Genomic DNA, 20,984 nt, shown 5'->3' with positions numbered 1-20,984 from the left:
TTTTTATACAGGAATTCATTTTCTCCTATTCTGTAATGAGAAATGTGGTGTTATGGAGAATTAATAGTGTTAATGAGGCTAGAGATCTACAGTATTACAAAAAAGCCATTTTCATGTATTTAATATGAAACACACATTTAAGTCTCTTTCTTTTTTATAAATAATATTGTAATTCATATACATTATATATTTGCATAGTGTGCAACATTTTTCAAGCAAAACATTAAAACAACTTCAAAATTGAAATCTAGGTATTAAAAATTCTATGCTGTTCAATACTAACCCTTATAGCAAAGTTCTATAACTTTTAGAAATTTCATAGAATCTATAAAATGGTATGTGTGGTAGACAATGATATTACAATGAACTGCAAGTAAATCAAATATTTTAGTGAAGATGTTCAATCATGCAGTGATATCTATGTAACTTTTATACTGTTATTTCTATAATGTACATCTTCCAACTTCATAACTTCACAGTTCAATTCTTATCACCTGCAATATGAAAACATGTTAGCAGTTGTTTGAAATTTGTAGGTTTGTGCTGTTTTGATGTATGCACTGCAGATATTTTATGTGGCTTACACATATTAAAAAGGCAGAAATACTGATTTTTCCACTTTTATATATATATATATGTATTTACATATGTATTTTTTCTTGTATTCCTAAGAAAGACTGCATACAGATATAATATTTTTGAATAAAATTTTATTTACACGACATTCTAGAATAGTTCATCCTTTGCAGGTTTCTTGTCCGGTTAGCTAATCCAACACGGTTATAATTTCAGTAATTACTGTATTTTTAGAATCTTGTAGATAACTCAGTCCAGGTAATGAGATAACAAAATCCATGTAGCTACACAAAATAACTTAATTTCTCTTTCACAATCATCATTAAACAAGCAAATTATGAATAATTTTAATTTTTTGAATGGTTTCTAAATGCAGATTGAGTATCAGGCTGACTAAAAAATTGAATGTGGAAAGTCATTTTGCTAAAGCACTTGTATGCTTTTTGTTTTCTAATAAGAAGCAAGCTCAGTAGTTTTCAGTTTATGAAGAGATCAGGATAGAATTTAACTTTTAAGAAGAATGAATTTAAACACTACTGTGTACTTCAAAGTTAAATTTACTGACAATATGCTTTAGTAGCTGAAGTATATTTGGTAATTGAGAAATTAGTAGTGAATGTAAAAAGAAAAGAAGCTATGTGCTGCTGAGGCAGAAAGTTCTGATTTAACCTACCAATGACCTGGCTTTGTTTGTTCAGATGACAGTTCTAAAAGTGTGCATAGAATATTCCCTTTTAATACAGTTATTTGCCGCAAGCCGTGACCTCACTGCCTGTCAGGGAGCAGGTCTGAATTGGCCCTTTCTCTGATATCGTGACATTGCTTCTGTTGCCTCGATTGTGACCCCTGATTGCATGATACCCCTGAGAGTTCAATTTAATAAGCGTGACTCCTGACTCTTAGCCAGGTCTGCCTTCTTAGTTTTTGTCGGACTCTACTTGTAGTCTGGTCTGCATATGCTAAAAACACTGCATAGGCTGTCATCATTCTATGTGAGTTGTGTGCACTGTATTCAAAATTCTCTTTCAAACATCTTTCATTTATTGCAAATGGAAATATTTATGAAAGCTTACTTGGAATAAATTTTAAAATTTGCTTCTTCCACAGTTATAGCTGCTTGGGATTTTTGTTTTTTATACCTTTGTACAAATAGTTAGTATTATTTCAGTATATTACTAAGCATGCTGTTATCCATGCATCATACTAATTCCTTACTTTGAAATTTATTTCCCCTGTGCAAGTGTTACATATTTCTATGACTTCCCATCAACAATATGTTCATTATGGAAATACTAGGGGCAAATCCCCTTTTTTCATTGCATAATTAATATAGTTGCACAAGGAAATAGTACTGATGAGCACCCAGAGCACTGTGAGATGTAATTATTCAGGATCAGTCAGGTGAAAGCTGAAGAATCTGGAAACCAGGAGAAGGTGAGTAGAATTAAGACTTTTAAATATAATTGAAAATTAGATATCTTGGTTTTCGTTATTATTTTGCTACTTCATTGCATTCTTTTCTCCTGTTTTCTTCCTCTTCTAGCCAGAATCCTGAAGGAAAGGCTATTCAGAGACCTGGCTGCCTTGAGGGTGATGGTGCTATTCAGGCATTTCTCCAGTTTTAGTGTCCATTGATGCATTCACTGAACCAAAATATGGAGAAGTTCAAAGATCTGAGAGTTTCAAGAACTGTGGTACAAGTTACAGACAAGTTTCTGTATTGATTACATACATATTTTGTATTCTCATTGCAGATGTACACTTTTTTCTATCCTCTGTTATCAGTACCTCTAACATACTGCTTCTATTCAATGTATTTAGATTTACAGAAAAAGTAGAAAGTTCTTGCCGAACAAAATAATGCTTTGTGCTTACTTTTGTAGTTACATTAAAAATTTTTCTGTAAATATTTCCATTGAATATTTCAATATTTCTCTTAACTGTTTTAAAGAATTCTGTTCACCTTTTCACTTAGATTACTTTGTGTTAAAATTGTTATACCTTCTATGAAAGGGAAACTATATTAGAATCTTGCTTGTAAAACAAGTTTGATGCAAGGCAGAAAGCACGTATTTTCTTGTTACATTAAAACTTGACCATGAAATGCTCTTCATTCTTCTTCATGACAGTGACTGTTACAGTGGAGGTAAAATCTTTAGCCAGTTATATATTTTTCTTTCTTTTTTTTTAGCAAATTCCCATGTGAGATAATACAATTTTAATAGCCTAATTTAGTCTATAATGTTGTAAAACACATAATATAATCTTCTGTTCCCTTCTTCTGGAGTAAATAGTATAAGACTAACTACTGAAGTTCCTTAATCTCAAGTGGGAGTTTGCTTACCTAATTGGAGTTTATGGGATTTCACTCCTTTCTGGATCAGACCTTAATGCTCTGTAAGTTCCTGTGCTATTTGCTGGATCTTAGATAATTGGCTGCAAAGGTAGGGATGGACAACTGTTTTACCTGTTGTTAGGCAACAGATAAAATAGATTATACTTTTAAGTTAGTTATGGCTGTCTTGAAAGCTATTGCAAATGTAAACAGAATACACATGAAGAAAACTCACCTATTCAGAGTCATCATGGTATTTAGCTTATTCCCTCCTTTCCAAAAAAAATGTATATATATGTACATAGAAATATATATGTCAGTGAGTTGCAGAGTTTGATACCAAGTTTAGCTAGTAAGTTTAGTGAAAAAGAAACTAATTTAAACACACCTACTTTAAGAATAAAATATTTACTGTCAAGCTTAAGGAAGATTAAATTATTCAGTAATAGAACTAGGTTTTTTGTTTTGTTCATTTTCTCATTAGAAAAAAAATTAAATAAAGGTCTAAAAAAAATTCTATAAAAGAACAGGATGAATCAGGGCTAATTTATTCCTTTTTCAACTCTGATTACTTCATTCAGTGAGGTAAATCATTCAAAACTTCTCTGCATGGATAGAAAATAAAACCCACAAGACCTGTGCCATTGTAACTATAACTGATCCAAAATCAAAATAATTAAAGCAGTTCAATTCCCATGGGGCTGAATACTCTTGAATAAGTGTTGGTTTCTCTAAAATTATATACTGTGTTTCAATTATTGCATTTTTCATGTGTTTACAAGCTGAAAATTTCTATCCAATTAATCAAGAAATATATAAAAATACTAAGTTCTTTGAGCCATATGAATTAAGAATTAACCTGGGGCAACATAGCAAATTGTGGTTTTGTTTTGCTTTTTTTAAATGTCCTTCTTTAAAATGGAATTTCCTTTTTTTTTTTTTTAATAGATCCATAAGACACTGGAATTTCATATTGTTTATTTTCTTCCATGATGTATCAGCCAATTAAGTATAACTTAATAAGAAGAATTAGTACTTTTATGTCTATATTTATTTATAGTCACTTATAAGTTTAGTATTTATGGTTATTTTTAAGCTATATGTAAGAATTGTACACACTTGGGGATTAACTCACTTTAGATGTAGAGTCTTAAGAAAAAAAGAACCATTTCTATCTGAGACTTTTTTTCCATTTAATTCAATGAGCATTAAATCAAGCCTTGTTTATACAATGTTTGGCATAATGACAGGCCTGATCTTCAGTGGTACCTCTGGGTTTTACTATAAAGTAAATTCAACAGCAGCCTTGCACTTAGTCTGTGTAGACTTTGTGTGTATATTTGACAATGTAGGGTAGTTCTGCTGTTATGCATTACAGCACTGACAAAGCTGTGAATTATTGTCGCAGTACATTCATCAAGTACCAACAGGTATTTCAGGTCAACATCAGAAAGTAAGTCAGAAATAGTTTCACCCACACAAAATAAAACTTTTAAATTTAAAATGTTATATATACATAATAGATACAATATATAACCTCATAGGTATTCATAACTGAACTGCAAATTGACATCGATACAATAATTTCATTATTTCACTCTCATTAATAAGTACCAATCACATATGGTACTTGTGTACATCACGTGTTGACGAACATGAGTTCATTAAAAAAAAGTCATATATTATTTAGATAACTATCTAGGAAAAATGTTTATTTTCAAGGGTAAACATAATAAAGACTTTTTAAAATGTACATTCCCAAGGTATGAGATAGAATTACCTATTTTAATTACTTGTTCATAAAAATTATGAGACAATTATTAATGTGGTGTAAGTCAGCTTCATTGACTAACTTCATGCTGCTCCTGAGTAATGACTTTTTTATTATATTTTTATATTTGGCACATGTATCTTCTTGTCATATAGAAACCTAAAATTTTTATTTTGAACAAATTTTTGTTGGGTTTGGATTTTTTTGTTCCTTTCTTGTACTTTTAAGTCCTTCAATACAAACAAAACCTACCTTAATGGTTGTCACACTCAATAAAATTTGCTACATTTTGTATTTTTTACCCTCTTGATAGGGGACAACATAGTAGTTAGACTTTCTTCATTCTTACAAAATGTTCCTTTGTATTTTTTTTTTGAGAATTCCTTTGGAAGATCTGACGACTTAAATAATTTTGGTTGCTTTATTGAATTTAGAGAAAAGTATTCCTCTGTCCTCCATATGAAGTGATAATTTTTTCTTGTTTGGGAATGCTGTTTCATTACTGAGCAACTAAACACTTTTGTTCAAGCTTCTTGTCAGTTAATCTCAAGAACAGGGAATGTATAGAAATAAAATCTATCAAAATATTCTGTAATTTTTTTTTTGTTATGCACCCATTAATTTTCTCCTGAGCAATATAAAATCCATTCCTCTTTTCAGTAGAGAACGTCCATCATTAAGGAGTTTATTATTTCCCAAAGATTATGAGAAAAACTACAGTAAGGGTCTGTACTAAGCAGGTTTGGGGGATGAGAAAGAAATCATGTGAGAGTGTAGGTGGTAAGAAAAAACTAAATGGGCTCAGTGTACATCCATCTTATTTATTCCTTACATTTACTAATGGATAACTAAGCATAGAAATGCTGAACATACCATTTCAAAATATTTTTTTACTCTTCCTTGGTTTCTTTAGTTCTTCAAGGGCCTTGACTAGCCAAAGATCTCTGGGTAACTCTTGGCTGTACTCCAAAATTTACTTCTCAGCAGCACTGTTGAAATTTGTCTGTGCCAAGTGGCTGAAGCAGGTAGTATATAGACTACAAAACACCCTGTTCATAGAAAACTATACAAAAGAATACTCTCAAAGTACAGCATGGTGCTGTAAGGTTTTTTTATGTGCCTTTTGAACTTGTAAATGCCTGAGTGGATCTTGAGGAGTGTTGATTGCAGGAAGGAGTAGTTTACATCAGGAACTCTCTGTGTGCTTTTGGGTAGAATATCATCCCTGTAGTTTCTCCTTTGTAGAGTGGGGTTTGGGTTTGTGGTAATTTTGTTTGTTTTTTAAGAAAGAACCAACCTAGTTTTTCAAACATGAAGCTGTTTAGCGTTGTTTCCCAGCCTATACATAAAACAAGTCTGCCCTTGGGTGGCTGGACTGAGAAATGTTAGTTGTAATGCAACTTTCATCTTTTCAAGTTTTGGGAACCTGAGGAAACTCAATTTTCAATTTGTGTGATACTCAATTCTTCTGTATATATACTCTTAATCATATCTGTTGTCTCTTGTTTTACATTTATTCCTGAGTAATATACAATCTATCTTCACTTTCACAGCAGCATTAATCCAATATGAAAATTTCTTACTATCCTAATAGCAATGCTGTTTCTTATACTATTACCACAATGTAAAAGTCCTATGTACTGGGGCTGAAGAGTCTGATGCTTGGATAAAAATACCCAGAGCAGCTGATATATTTCAGCTGAATGGAGTCTGTGACTATGTAGCATTTAATCAAAATTTTAGTAAATGCAAAATCATAGACTCAGTCACCAGAGCTTGGTATTTGCATTTCCAAACTTGGGAGGTTTCAGAGAAATTAGAATCTCAAGATCTCCAAATGTTTGTGCAGTTCATTCTCTTGCTTTTTCTTCTACTTTTCTTCTGATTTTATATGGTGAAAAATCGACATGGGCTTTGTCATTTACTGAGGTAAATAGCCATAACTCTGTTTAATCCCAGTGCTAAATGACTGCTGTAGCATTCTGAAGAAATAAATCAATTTTTCTGATTATTTCCTTGATATGAATGTGTTTGAACAGTAGTCTACTTAAGTCTAAGTTTAATGGTTTAAATATTACAAAATTAACCAGTGTAATCAAATGGCAGAATATTGTTCTGTTTTCTGGATATTTTTTTTTAAGATACAAATCTTTATTTGGTGGACAAGGGAATCTCATATAATTTAATAGAGACTGTGGATCTGTGTTAAACCAGTGCGCAATTGTTCCTTTATTTTTTCTTCCCACCTCTGTGACTTATTTTTAATTGACCCAAGCAACCCATTCTTGCATTATTATTATTAGCCCTCCACTATTTAATCCTTATGTCTTCCTTCAAATAGATCTTCAAGTTCTTATTCCAAAATTCACTGCCTGAATCAGATCAGAACAGTCATAAATTAGCAAAAAAATGAAATCAGCAATTGCCTATGTTCACACCTCAGGTGAAATATTTCTTTAGGTTTATAGATAACTCAGGTGTTATATGTCTTAGGAAATATCATGATATGAAACTGATATTGTTATGAAGGAGGTTATAGAAGATAATTGAGAAATTGTGTTTAACATAATTAGAGGAGTACAGAAAGTGGTGACAGCCCAAAAAAGTTGTGGAAGTTGGATAAGTTGGAAGAAACAATGTTTAATGCTGCCTTGAAGTCAGTGCCAGGAAAGTGAAGCTTATGAAGCCATTCAAAGGGAAACATACCATGTTCACAAGAGTAAAAGACACAAGAAATTTAGTATGGAGTAATAGTTTGCAATATGTTTGTGTGATCAGAGGGCTGCAATGAAAGAAAATAAATAATCAGGACATACTGGGAGAACTTCATCATCACTAATGTGATATGAATAGAGAGAAATAACTTTAAATGAGGTTTCTTGAAAGTACACCATTGAAGATTAAGTAAGACATGGCTTTGCCTCAATGTGGGGAAAGGGACAAACTGAGCATGAACAATAAGCTAGGGATAAATACTAAGTACTACTGATAACTAGTAGTAGTGGTGTATTCTGCAGAGGCAAGATGGAATAAGTGGCAAAATAGAAAATAATGTTTGGGAAGACCCAAGTATGAAATCCTGTTTTCCTTGAATTCAGAAACTGAAATTTGTACAGTTTCAGTGGTTTAGGAGCATCAATGAAAGGTTTCAGCTTCTGCATAACTTAATAGTAAGATACCAAAGAGAGAACTCAGAAGGCACAGGCTGAAATATGGTAACCACTGAAGCAGAATTAACTAAGTAGGTGAAGCTTTGTTACTGGTTGTTAATCACCCAGAAATAGAGCCCAGTGTGAAAGACAGCAAAAAACAGGAATGAAAACAGGGAAGAAAAGGACAGCCAAAATAAAGACTATGGTCTTAACTGACGGTGTGATCAATACCTAGATTCAGTGAAGGAAGAATGATGTCAGGATGAAGCCAAGAATAGCCATGTGGTAAAAAAAAGGTGATTACAATAGCAGATGAAGAGATTAGAGGAGGTTTACAGATGGAATAGTAACATAGTAGACCTCATTTATAGTCTGAAATAAAAAGAATCTGAAATATCTGGTTAAAAAAAAAGTACAAGCTTTAGAAAAAATACTCAGAAATGTTTTATTTCTCCTTTCACTATTTTCACTTTTATAATTTTGGAGATGTGCTCTTGTGGGTTGATCAGCACTCCCGTGTTCAAAACTCCTTGTGATGTAATTGATAAAGCATTTTTAAGCATCAAGAAATTTTGTACATAGTAACCTGATGTGGTATTCTCGTGAAAAAATTCTATTTCATCTTTTATTCAGTTGTGGGCTCACTCAGACACCGCTGTATTTTTATTTCATTCATTCTGATCCTAGAGATGGAAGTTGATTTAGTCAAAAGTTACTCAGATGAAAAAGTAACACCTAGAATTAACTAACTTGTACAGTATAGCTCTCACAAACAAGTTTCTGTGTTTGTAAGGTAGAAATATGTTTTGTTATCTGAAAATTCCAGACCCAAGTTGTAGGTAAACAATCTGGAGATACTATAATTTTAGGTGAAAAGAACTCTGTATCAAATAATGCCACACGATACTACCAACTGTCTGAAAGTCTTATATATATTGCTAATATAAATGTGTTCACTGAATACCTGTGAGCTAAAGACCACTATTCTTTTTCCAAACCCAGTATTTGGGGCATGTAGTGATTGCTATGTAATGCTTAGCTGTATTTAGTGACTTCTGACAAGTAAGCTTCTGACAAATGTGTCAAGCTTTTTGTGGAAGAGAAGAAATTCTTCTGATTTCTTTTACATTCTACTGGAAGTTTCTGGGTTGAGGTGGGGGTGGAGGTGGGGGAGCTGTGGTTTTTCTATCGTTATTTTCCTGTCTGTTTCCAAATTCTTCAGTTTTCTTGCCTTGATACCAGTATTATTACTAATATTGTTGTTCTTTCTGTTCTGCAAGTATTATACAGATTGTGACAGAAATGATGTGGTTTTGTTTTTGACTAATGTATGGAGAAAAGCTAAAATGTTGGATTTTAGTTTTAGGATTTCAAGATTATTTATTAATGTGTATTTATAACATTACTATAGAAGACATAAAGGCAATTAAAAAATCATCGCAGGATATCTATATTTTTAATTTTCATTAAGTATAATATTTCTATAGCATTTGTACACTCATACACACTCACATGCACATGCCCTCCTAATATATATTGCTGACCACTAATGTATACCAGAATACTGACAGATAAGAAAAATTTCAATGTATTAATAGCACAGACATTAATTTTGTATCCAAGCTCAGCTACTTAATTCCTGTATTAAGAGCACCATTTCCACAATACATATTGAGAAAATTAACTCTGGTCACAGATTTTTTATATTAAGGGTGGAAAACTTAGAATGCTGAAGAAATTCCAAGCCTTTCTTTCACATTGTAGGTCTTAGTTTTCTTAGTCTCTTTCTTTATTTGTATTCTACTCTGTATGAAGCAAGTTTTGAAGTGAATTAAATCACCCTCTAAACACAGAATTTAATTTTGAAAGGTTGGATACAACGCAGACTTCTCTACGCATTTCTCTGTTTCAAGAAACATGATATATTAGTTAGACCTTTTATCTTCCCATCAACAAATAGATTTGGAAAAAAAAAATCGCTGTGTTGAATCAGGTTGAATCAGCATCCTCTTGCATATAAATTGACAGAGCTGAGTAGCTAACTGGGATTTACAACAATTAGGATCGATGTTTCCAGGGCATAGAATCTGAAAGCTAGAATGCAGAATCTGAAAGATCCCCCTGAATGTACACATTGTGTAACCATGTTCCTTCTTTTTGTATACTTGCTTGCTATTAAGAACACTTGCCCTAGGATTGGGGAACATGGGTATGACGTGCTCCTTAGGCAGTGGGAAAAATAGGTTTCAAATACTCCTTGGCCTGGTGAGATTTGAATCTCAGGCTTCCACATGCCAAGCTATTCCCTTTGGGTGTGTTTCAGTCCTCTTTTTAAAGCTGACTGGTACAACTGAGGTCACAAGCTGCATCAATCTTGAAGAAAAGTCCATGAGAAGAAAACTGACTCTATCTAGAACGTAGGGCACTTCACCAGAAGTAGTTCACAGATTCTTAGCCCTTTTCCTTTAACTCACTTAATGGAATATCCAGAGATAGTAGAGTACATAAGTAGCATCCATATTTTAAATTGAACATGAGTCAATGCTGTCTCAGAGCATGCCCAGCAAATAAATTTGACAGAGGATAACATTTTTCTGGATCCCAAAATTCAGGTTCTTATGGGTTTGCATGTTGATTTGGGGACCTAGAAAAGAATATCTTATTTTCCTGTAAAGTTCAGTTCCAAGGACATTTCAGGTGCCCAGGCTCTTCTGAATAAGTTCTCTTTATTTAGATGCCCGAATTCTGTAGGAAAATGGCAGTAGGTGCCCCTGAAAGCTGCATTGGATCTGGCCTACAGTGCACAGTATGGGTACAGATGATTAATTGGCAACACCTAAAAATCATTATGATATTAATGCCAAATGTACGGCTATTCCAATCTTAAATTATTAACGTGTGTGTCATAAAAAAAAAAAAAAAGTCAAAAAGATTGAAAGCTTAGAAGTGATAATCTAATGAGGGTATGATACTTTAAATACCTCTGAGATTAATTTGGTTTTTGACAGAGTTGTGCCTTCTTTGATGTATTCCTTTTTCTTTGATATTCTAAGAGTTGTCTGGGTTTAACAATTAAAGATTATAGGTCTGATCCATTTCAAAGATGCATAATGCTTACAGCTCTTTGGAACTTCTGTGGAATTTGTGAGTGTTAGTACTTCAACAAAATCAGGTCCAGGTTTTTAAAAAACCCAGAGCTCTAATTTAAGAAAGCTATCAAGCAAATGCATGTTAATGATACTGTTACACCAGATCCTCAAACACATGATGTTCATAAGTGGAATAGAAAAGTGATAATGCTGTGTTTTAATTCATAACATAGTATTTTTATAAGAATTAAAAAGAGAGATGTTACTATTAAAAAGTAATAATACGAGTATGTTCCAAATAAGAAAACAGAATACAGTTTTCTGCAGTATTAGTAAACAAATTTTTGAACAGTGTCTGCCCATTTGAGAAAAAAAGCTGCTATTAACACTAACATGGAACAAGAATACTTTGTTTTATAGCATATATAATTTTAAGGGAAAAAACCCACTATTGTTGTCGTTTTATCTTGGGCACTCTTGTTTCAATAATGTTTCAATAATTAATATGCAAAACTATATTAAAACAAATTTTAAATAAAATTTTACTAAATAAAGCCAGTTGTGTTTCAAACAATTCAGTCAAAAATTCAAACTGCACCTGAGGCAAATTATTAATCATTTTGGAAAAACAACTTGTCAAGTTAAAAATATTCATTTTTTAATAAGTTTTATCATAGCTTATTGTATGTGCACCTTCTTTTGACCATCACAGATTCAGACATGAACTTCTAATGCTGATTTTAAATCCCTACATTGATTTTAATGGAGGAAAAGGAAACAAACATTTTAGTAAATACATAAATAATACTGATCCTTTTAATAGGAAGAAGTAATTATTCTGAGAAAGATGATAAAACTGGGCCAACTTTTCTGTAAATATGGATAAGAAAAAACCTAAAGATAATTTCTTGGGGAGTTATTCCTCTTTGGAGAACATACACAGAAGGCTCCATCTCCAAGACTGCTCTTATGAAGTCATGCAGAAAATTTCTTACTCCTGTTATAAATTAGCATCTTCTTCATCTGAAGAGCTATAAGGGTGCCAGTGTAGTTGCAGACTTGGTACCTATACATTTTCAAAACTTAAAGGTCAGAAAACTGTACTTCTGAACCAAGAACGGGAGAAAGCAATATCATACGCTTAGAAAGGGAGAAATAACTCCCACTTTAATCCAGGAAGGTATGAACTCTTTAATTAGAATTCTCTATATTTTAATATTTGGTAGTAATGGAGCAGTTCATTGCTTGGCCTTTTTAGTCAGGCCTCACAACCTCATTTGAGTAGATACAGTGACTGTCCATCCAAGTCTTCCATTTTCTGTCTTCCTAAGGAGGTAAATGAGAGTTCTTTACATCAACTGAGAATAAATTCTTCTGCCTAAGCTCTAGTCTGTGAGGAACTGGCAAGACACAAATGATTTCATGTTCTGGACCAGGACCTTGCCTATTTTTACTAGGCCAAGTATGGGTTTGGCAATTGAACATGTTCAGCCTAAGAAACAGATTTGGTATGAATAGAGATTCTCTATACCAACATAAATGGAAAGGACAACTAAAAGACATCTGTGTTTCAGACTATGAAATAAGAAGCTATGATACTTTAACAGTATTCCCTTAGAGCTAAAAGATGAAAGCAATGAGCTCACTGCAAATCCAGGTAAAACGCAAGTGAGAAACTACATTTCACAGCTTGTGCAAAGTAAATTATAAGTTTAAAAATTAGTGCAGAGAATGCAGCAGACTTCTTTAAAAGTGAGTTGGTGAATAGTCTGTTACTTCAGTTTGTTGTGAAAACATGAATGAAAACTAAGGTTTAAAATATGGAGTGTGGGGAAACCATTCACCTCAAAGACAGTCTGACATCTCCTCCCACCTCCTTTACAGTTATTGATACTTAAATCTTTCATAGTGGACAAATGAACTTGGTACAAAGTGAGGTGACCTACATTCTTTGCTGGTTCAAGTCAAAAGGACAGGTATGCTCCTACGGTTTACTAAGCAACTTCTAGTAGCTACTGAATTGACCTATCACTGAGAGAAAGAAAAGTCTTTGAAAGCAGAAAACAAATAATCAGCAAGAGGGGGGATAACTCAGTGTCATCTGAAATAACATTAAAAAGAAAATCAAAAAACTTTTATACAAAAAAAAAAAAAAGGTTTTCTGATGTCCCATAAAAGCCTTCAGTCAAAGGTACCACAAAGACATAACCTGTAAGGCTGATGTACAAGGGTAGAAAAAGAAAAGTTATTCTAATCCATGAATGTCCCCATGCAACAACAATGCTTCCTCTGCAGGCTCTTCCAATTCTGGAATCCTCTTCCTTGCGCTACAAAACATATCTGGGATTCAGCGGAATAGTCCCAAAAACTGAAGGGCCTCCAGAATCGTACAGCTTTTATCCATAATGTCACTATTTTATTCTCTATCTTTGGGTATCTTCAGTGATACAAAAGTAGGTATTCATTTGTGAAAAATAATATCGGGTATGCGATTGCTTTGAAATCTAATATCAGAAATTGCCATTAAAATTTCTTAATAAGTCATTTCAGTAAAAGACAGAGCAGAGGAATAAGATTGCCATGTGTCCACTCTTGCATATAATGATGACTTTTTTTACCTTACAGATTGGTAAACAGAATTGTATTTTTAATGATGGAGATAGTACAACAAGAAACATTCACAGATGCTATGACAAGCTTTATGTATAATATTATATTTCTGTATGTATTTCAGAATAAAGAAAATTTTACTTTCCAATAAAAATAAATGCATCCAGAAGGCCAGTTTCAATATCAAAAGGGAAAATAAACCATACAATTCAAAATTTATTTAAAAATATTTCTTAAATATATCTGAAGAAATTTGAGTTAGTTGGACTCTGCAAGAAAATTAAGTAAATGCCCTTTTTCTTTTGTAAAAGGCAATATGCTCAAAGTTTATGTGGGGAATCTTAAAAAAAATAATAAAAAAAAGTAATGAGACAGGAGTATCTTTTTTCTTCCCCAGGTAAAAAAGAAGAATTTTCTCAGCTGGATACTACTTTAGATGAGAAATTACAAAGGAGACAAGACTTTACGTATCAATGGCTTCATACACAGCTTTTGGATTATGAAGCAGCCAGTTCCAAAAATATGAACTGGTGAGGTCATTACCTTTAAATTAGACTTTTTTTTATTTTAAATTTATCTTGCAAAGTGAAAGCTAGGTTAACAGTTCTAAAACAAATATGACTTTGTAGCTAGCAGGCAGTACACCATATTTCTGGGTCCCAAACATGGAAGCCTTTAGAGGTTTTTTTGGTAGTCATTGCACAGATACTTCTTCCACAGTGATAATTAAATGAAAAATACTGCAGAATCTTATGATAAATATCTTCATAGCTTTATGCTAGCAATGCAGTGATTTTTACATTGTAAGGAGTGTAGAAAAAAGTGCTTGTCATATATTTTATAAATTTATTGATATATATTATGATTTTATGTAATTAGATCAACTGTAACATTACCTATATTGTTAGATTTGATTAAGGAAGTAAAAGACCCACTTTTTAACTTCAAAACATAAACCCAACTTTTACATGTCCATAGTATACTTTAGTAAAATGTTGTAAACATGCTACTTCTATATTTAATTTTGGTTATTAAACAGGTAAAATATCAGTACAATTAAAGAAAAAGTTAATCTCATTCTCTAAACTAACATGAAGACATAGTAAGTATATTTTGGTCATAAATTCAATATAAACCATTGATATCTTAGTGAAGTCATTAGTAGACACAATGCCAAGCACCTCTAATAAAACCAAACAAGATGTCAGTAGGCGAACTATGGATTTAGTGTAAGCATTTTAACTTTATTTTCATTAAAAGTGTATTTAATTTGTGATGAAATGGACTGCATATTGTTATGCTTTGTATGGAAAAATATTCCACATTTCTAAATTGTATCAATGACTGTAGGTAGTATATGCAGCACATATTCTTTAGGAAATATTTATCTGTCAGTCATGTTCCATAATAGTGAAACACTCTAACTGTTTGTTTAAAAAAATTGCCATGACTTTTATTTTGAATGAAAACACTGGAACAGAACATGTAATGATGTTTGAAAGTAGGGAGACGTGGAAATTTATAGAACAGTTTTTTAAAATGTTATTGTGTTACCTCTGCAGGTGTGTGCTATGCGCTAATATTTGTATTGTCATTTTTTTAAGATTTTGATACCATTTTTGAATGTGGCAAAATTCCCACTGATCTCCTTTGGAACATCACTGGTAGACTGTTTAGAGCAGCTCATACATTTATGTAACTGAAAACAATTTTATTCCTATGTAATGTGACAAATTACGTGGCTATAATTTATGTCAATACATACAAAAATTCATACGTGGTTGTTTATTGACATTTATATTTTTAATTCATATTCTTTCATTGGAATAAAAATATTAATTGTTAATGATTTATTGATTTTAAACTTAAATTAAAAAATAATTACTCTGATACTTTAACATTATCAATTAATATTAATTACTCTGATACATCTTAACCATGGAATTATTTTAAATAGTATCATTTCTACTTAAGCAAGAGTGTTTCCAGGAAAAGATTCTGTGCAGGTATTTTAGTGAACCCAGTACAGTGGGTTTTACTGAAATTTCTGTTCTACATTTTTCCCAGCTGTCATTTTTTGCCTGAGTTAGATCCTACAATACAGGACAGTAGACAAGTACAACTTGCGGTAAGAACTTGTTTCCTTGTGGGATTTTTCAGAATTTAGCTATGCCTTAATGGTGTTTCCAAATGCATACTTGATTTAAAAAAAGAGGACATTTTTTTGATTTAATATAATTCTTTAATGATATCTCTATTTGGCCATCAAGTCAGCCATTGATGGAGATCAGAAGAAAATGAGCAGAAGAACCTATGTGTATATAGGGTTCTAGTTCATAATCTGATACTGATTTTGTTTTTAAGACAGCAAATGTTACTGTTTTTTAAAGTGTCTAAATTGACCTTTTAAGTAATGTTTTAAAAAATTAAATACAGTTCAGCACCAATTATATTTGCTGAAAATGTGTATTCTTGTCAATGAAACAAGTTTAAATGTTCTTAAATTCTGTAAGTCACATACCTAAATCATTCTAATATCCCCACAGTGTCACTTATTGAAAGACAGTAAGTTGGATGTGCATATTAATACAGTGACATTATTAAAAACAGTGTATAAAATCAGACTTACTCCTAAAATTTCTTTTCTCTATTTTTTTAAATCATAAAATGCCCTCTACTCTTTTCATGATGCATTCTTTCCTTTGCAGCATTTAAAAAACTTGTATTTTTGGAAAAGGCTAGTCCTGTAGATTGGGAGGAAAGGGAATATGAACAATTTAATGATCTGAAGATTGACAGAATGAAAAGACTTAATGTCAGAGATACTCAAAATTTCCTTTGATAGTGAGCACTGTTATGAGGCCTACAGGCCAATTTATACTTTTTTATTTATGTATATATATACACACACATACTGACTTCACATTTTATTGCCAAGTTAGCAATATTCTTCTAAATGTGATTGTGGATGTTAAAAAAAATGAGGCAAAACCTTGCAGACTACACAGAATTAGTGTCTTACATTCATATACATAAAGTAAAATGTTGCATAAAATGTATTTCCCAGTTAGATGATGTGTCATATGCCTCATTCTGTAGTCAGAAATCTTGGCCCTTTCTAATCTTTGTCTTCCTTAGCTTCACCGCCTATGTAATATGCATGTTTTGGAAATGCTTTCATAAACTCTTCTAAAATTCACTGTTGGAAAAATGCTTTTAAGACTTAAATGTTGCTATTACTATTTTTTTTAAATTTTGTCCAAGATTTTTCTCTGTGTTGTGTCCAATTCTTAGGTTCCTGTTAAAGTTTAGTGGCTGAAATCGTGAACCAAGTGACCATTACAATGGGTTTTGCAGCAGCACTAATAGTTATTTGTTACATAATCTGAAATAGTAATTGCTGTAATTTGAGCAAATCATAATCCAATAAGGTTATCTAAATTACATATTATGTAATTATTGGTAAGCATATGTGCAGATAGATAGGTTGTATCTTATTTACAGTAAGCAATTCTGTCCACAAAATACTGCTGCAATCCCACAACAGTATTATGTGGTGTGTCCACATAACTGGCAATGTTATGGGATTGTCGCAGCCTGTGCCACATAATTACATAGCTGTTCCACATGAATGAAATCCAGAGAAAAATACAACATTCGGTCAAAAAATAGAAAAAATGAATAAAATATCTCTAATGCAGAAAGAAGTACTGTATAGGCAATGAAATAATGATGTGGTTTGTACATATATATGGCTGGAGAATTATAGTTTTAAAATTTATATGGGTTCTTTTAACTTTTAAACGTTGAAACGTGAACATACTTCTAATGCTTTTGCACAGTAACTCAGATAAAAGCTATGAAATTATAACAAAACCAAAGTTAACAGCTACAATCCTTATCAAAAAGTAGGAAAAGCTCTGGTAAACTGAAAGAAATAGGAAAATAAACATAAAAAAAAAAAAAAAGATACTTCAATGAGGAAAGCATTCCTGAGTATTTCCAGTAGTTTATTCATATCTCATGTGCTCAATCATAAAGTTTCCTGGTGTATAATAGTATCCCTAATTTGAATGTGTTCCATAAGCCTGCATTCTGAAAATACTAAATTAATATAATTTTCTAAATTATATTTGTGCACATTCCAAGAATTTAAGACATTCTTTTTCATGGATACAAAATGGTATTTCAGTGGTTGAGTATTAATAATAAAGTCTTAGCCCTTCTCATTGAGGAATAAACCCTATGTAGTAACCTGCAGTAAATCTAAGAATTTATTATGTTAATCTTGATAATTTTGATAATTTTGCTTACTACTACCACTGCATAATTTTTTAGGAGGGCATGCTGACTAACAGTTTAAACTGGGCTCTTGAAATTAATATGATTTTGCTGAATGACAAGTAGGATAGACTTCCTGATTCATCTTTGTATATAGTTCAAGTTACCTGCATGGTTAACCACTTGAATATTAGTCAGTGTCTCCAAATCATTAAGATATAACTTGAATTTAAAAGCGCTTTTTACCTCATAAGGTTACAGAATTTCTTGGTAATTTAACATAGGAAAAGAAAAATATTCAGGTGCAGAGTTTTATTCAAGGCAAAGATTCCTCCTGATTGAAATTATTTCCAATTGAAAAAAGGATTTGTAGCAATAAAACATAAGGGCAAAAAGTCTAAAGGGTTAAATATGGTGATCACTACAGATGAAAGTCCAGTACTGCACTCTGTGAAAAAGTGTACCAGTACCTTAAATTTCTTCCAAATTTTTGGCTTTAAGCTATAGATGTAAAAGAGAAGGCTCTAATTAGCTTCAGAGGGCTTTCAGTCAGGTTCTTTACAAACTTGAAATTAAGTTTGCTCCAGTGATTAATACAACCTTAAATATTACTCTGACTGTAATTGGGTGAAAATATTTATCTTTATTTGAAAGAAAATAACAAATACTTTACATCAGAGCGCCAGGCAGCCCTATTAAAATCTAGCATATAACACTGAATATTGTTGTCTGCAAGATGATGAACATCGGATTCTACGATGATAGTTGTTGGATAATAATTCCATGGAAAGGTTAGCTGTTTAAAATACTGTGGCCTCTTGAGTGGTTGGGATTGGGACATTAGAAGACTTCTGCTTTGTGTTGAAATAGGTTAGATGGAAATAAGAATTATCAGTTCCATTGATTTAAATCTCTCAATGATTGTATTATTTTTACTAATGAAATACTAAAAGCTTTCAGTTTAAAGATTTTGAGCATATGGAGCTCTCACAAGCTTATAAAAACTGTATTAAGGTGAAAAATATAAAGAGTTGGCAGGGTAAAACTGTTACTCTTTTACTTACTCTTTTCAAAGTTTGTTGACACTGCTATGGAAGAGAAAATAAAATATTGATGTTAACTGCAATAATACAGCCTGCTACTTGTGCAAAGCAAAACTTTAAAATCATGGTCATTAAACATATAAAAGGCAAGCATCAGAAAACAAGGGATAAACTTTCTGTGCTGACACAAAGGGTACACAGTCACTAAGGAAGAGGGTAAAATCTCTGTATCTTTGGAGTTGTTGGTTTGAAAATGCATGAACTTGTTAATGAATTTTACATTAAACAGTGACTGGGTAAAGACAAAGAAATGAACCAGGTCTACATTTCATCCGAGTTCTCTAAGTTACACTGGACTACAAAGCCTGTCTGCATTGGTGCAGTGCTGCTCTTGGTACAGTGAGCTGGTTTGAACAGGAAGTCTGGAGATCGTCTCCTCCAGAGTAGCCTACAACTTTATAGTAACGACATTTTCCTGAGAAGAAGGGAGCTGCAGGCTTCAGCCCCCCGAGGGAGGAGTTGAGACCCAGTCTTTCAATTCCTGATCGAGCATTCTAGCTACTACAATATTCTGCAAAAGTTTGGTGGCATTACCACTAGCATAGTCTTTCCTTTATTGTTGTTTGTTTGTTTTATGAAAAATTAGCCTACTCAGTTAGACACCTAGCTTCTCAAAGGATTTGAGGCTTTTCAGCCCAGATAGAGGAAGGACTTAATCTATCTTCTGGACTCTGCTTCTGAAGGTCCAGAGACTAGAAAAGTGTATCCTTATGTTCAGTACTTCCAGCTGACTGACTTTACACTGGAGATTTTGTTGATCGCTCTTCCACAGTGTCTGATTTTTCCCCGTCATGGTTACCAACCCTCAATATCTAGTTAACAGTATTGTTAGATGGATGCTTTTGGTGTTGAATAGCTTTTCATTTCAAGGAAAGGGAGTTCTTGTTCAGTAAATGCAAAGTCATTTCCGCGAAACTAACAATCTACTGTTCACAGTGTATGTTATCTTCCAGGTCAGTATTTTTAACATTTGTCCTACCTGTTCCCAAAACAAGGACCCATTGCTAAAATTAAATGTGATTTTCATTTATGTTTTGCCATATTTATGTGCAGATACTGTGCCTCAAGCCAAAACGTACCACCACTGGATGTTAGAAGTTTATAATTAATATAATACTCTTACCTAAAGTGTAATTAAAATGCTGTCTGATGGTTATGGTTAATTAGCAAAAACCTAAAAGATTAAATTACTTACTGGGGCCCTTGACTGATTGAACCGATACGTGTCCTGGATAAAACATAAATATTGCAGAAAATAATCCAGTATGACATCTCTGACATTCAACTATAACTTAAATTATAGACTGGTCAGTAAATGATCTTAAGCTGTTTAAGGTTTCATCAGCCATCTGCAAGATTGATTTTCTTCAAAATTACTGTACTAAAATGTTTTCTTTTGTTGTTGCACTGACTCAGATCACAAACCACAATTTTAAGATCGGCTCTTATTTACAAAAATGCTTTGACATAGTGCATTTGTTCAGCCTAGGCAACAATAAAGGATTGTGGTATCATTTTGAAGAAGGTTGTTTGACAGACCCTGTTTGTTTATTTGGGGTAATGTGAGCTGCATTCAGAAAATGTTATATTTTGTTTCATGATTGTGTACATTCTCTCCCACTGCTTCCAGGCAAGCCCTGTAAGCAGAGAAGACACGGATTTAGACCTTGTTTCCATGGCCAGTGGAAGTACTTTGACTGAGAACAGAGAAAAAAATAAGCAGCCACACAGACACTCAGAAAGAACTTCAAGTAAGTTACATTTTTTTTTCAATATCACTTCTAAAGATCACTTTAAAGTGCTAGGTGGTACTGAGCATGCTTGGAATCCCTGGTAACACATGCTACTTATCTTTCCGTTTCTTTCTTACATAAAAGTACTTTTTCTACAATTCTGTTTAAAAACCATGTCACCAGTATCAATAGATTTTCCTCTTGTGATTTTCCAGGAAGTTCCCTGTGATGTATGCTAGGTCTTCTGATGATTGTATTCTTAAAATACTTTCTTTTCTCTAAATTATAAAACATAGTGGGTTTTTTAATGTTCTCCTTCATTTTTTTCCAAAAA

The 20,984-nt window shown here is 32.6% G+C and overlaps 1 protein-coding gene across 1 annotated transcript in view; it reads left to right on the top strand.

The window, feature by feature from the left end:
• Window positions 1–20,984, top strand: part of LRRIQ1 (leucine rich repeats and IQ motif containing 1) — a 113,547-nt gene that overhangs the window by 77,979 nt on the left and 14,584 nt on the right. The window contains exons 23-25 of the mRNA XM_037389905.1: window positions 13,931–14,063; window positions 15,601–15,661; window positions 20,548–20,668. Of these exons, the coding sequence (XP_037245802.1) occupies window positions 13,931–14,063; window positions 15,601–15,661; window positions 20,548–20,668 (315 nt within the window). The remainder of the gene's footprint in view (window positions 1–13,930; window positions 14,064–15,600; window positions 15,662–20,547; window positions 20,669–20,984) is intronic.

This window comes from Falco rusticolus, chromosome 5, assembly GCF_015220075.1.
Source record: "Falco rusticolus isolate bFalRus1 chromosome 5, bFalRus1.pri, whole genome shotgun sequence".
In the NCBI taxonomy this organism is placed as follows: domain Eukaryota; kingdom Metazoa; phylum Chordata; class Aves; order Falconiformes; family Falconidae; genus Falco; species Falco rusticolus.
This window is presented reverse-complemented; position numbering and strand designations above follow the sequence as displayed.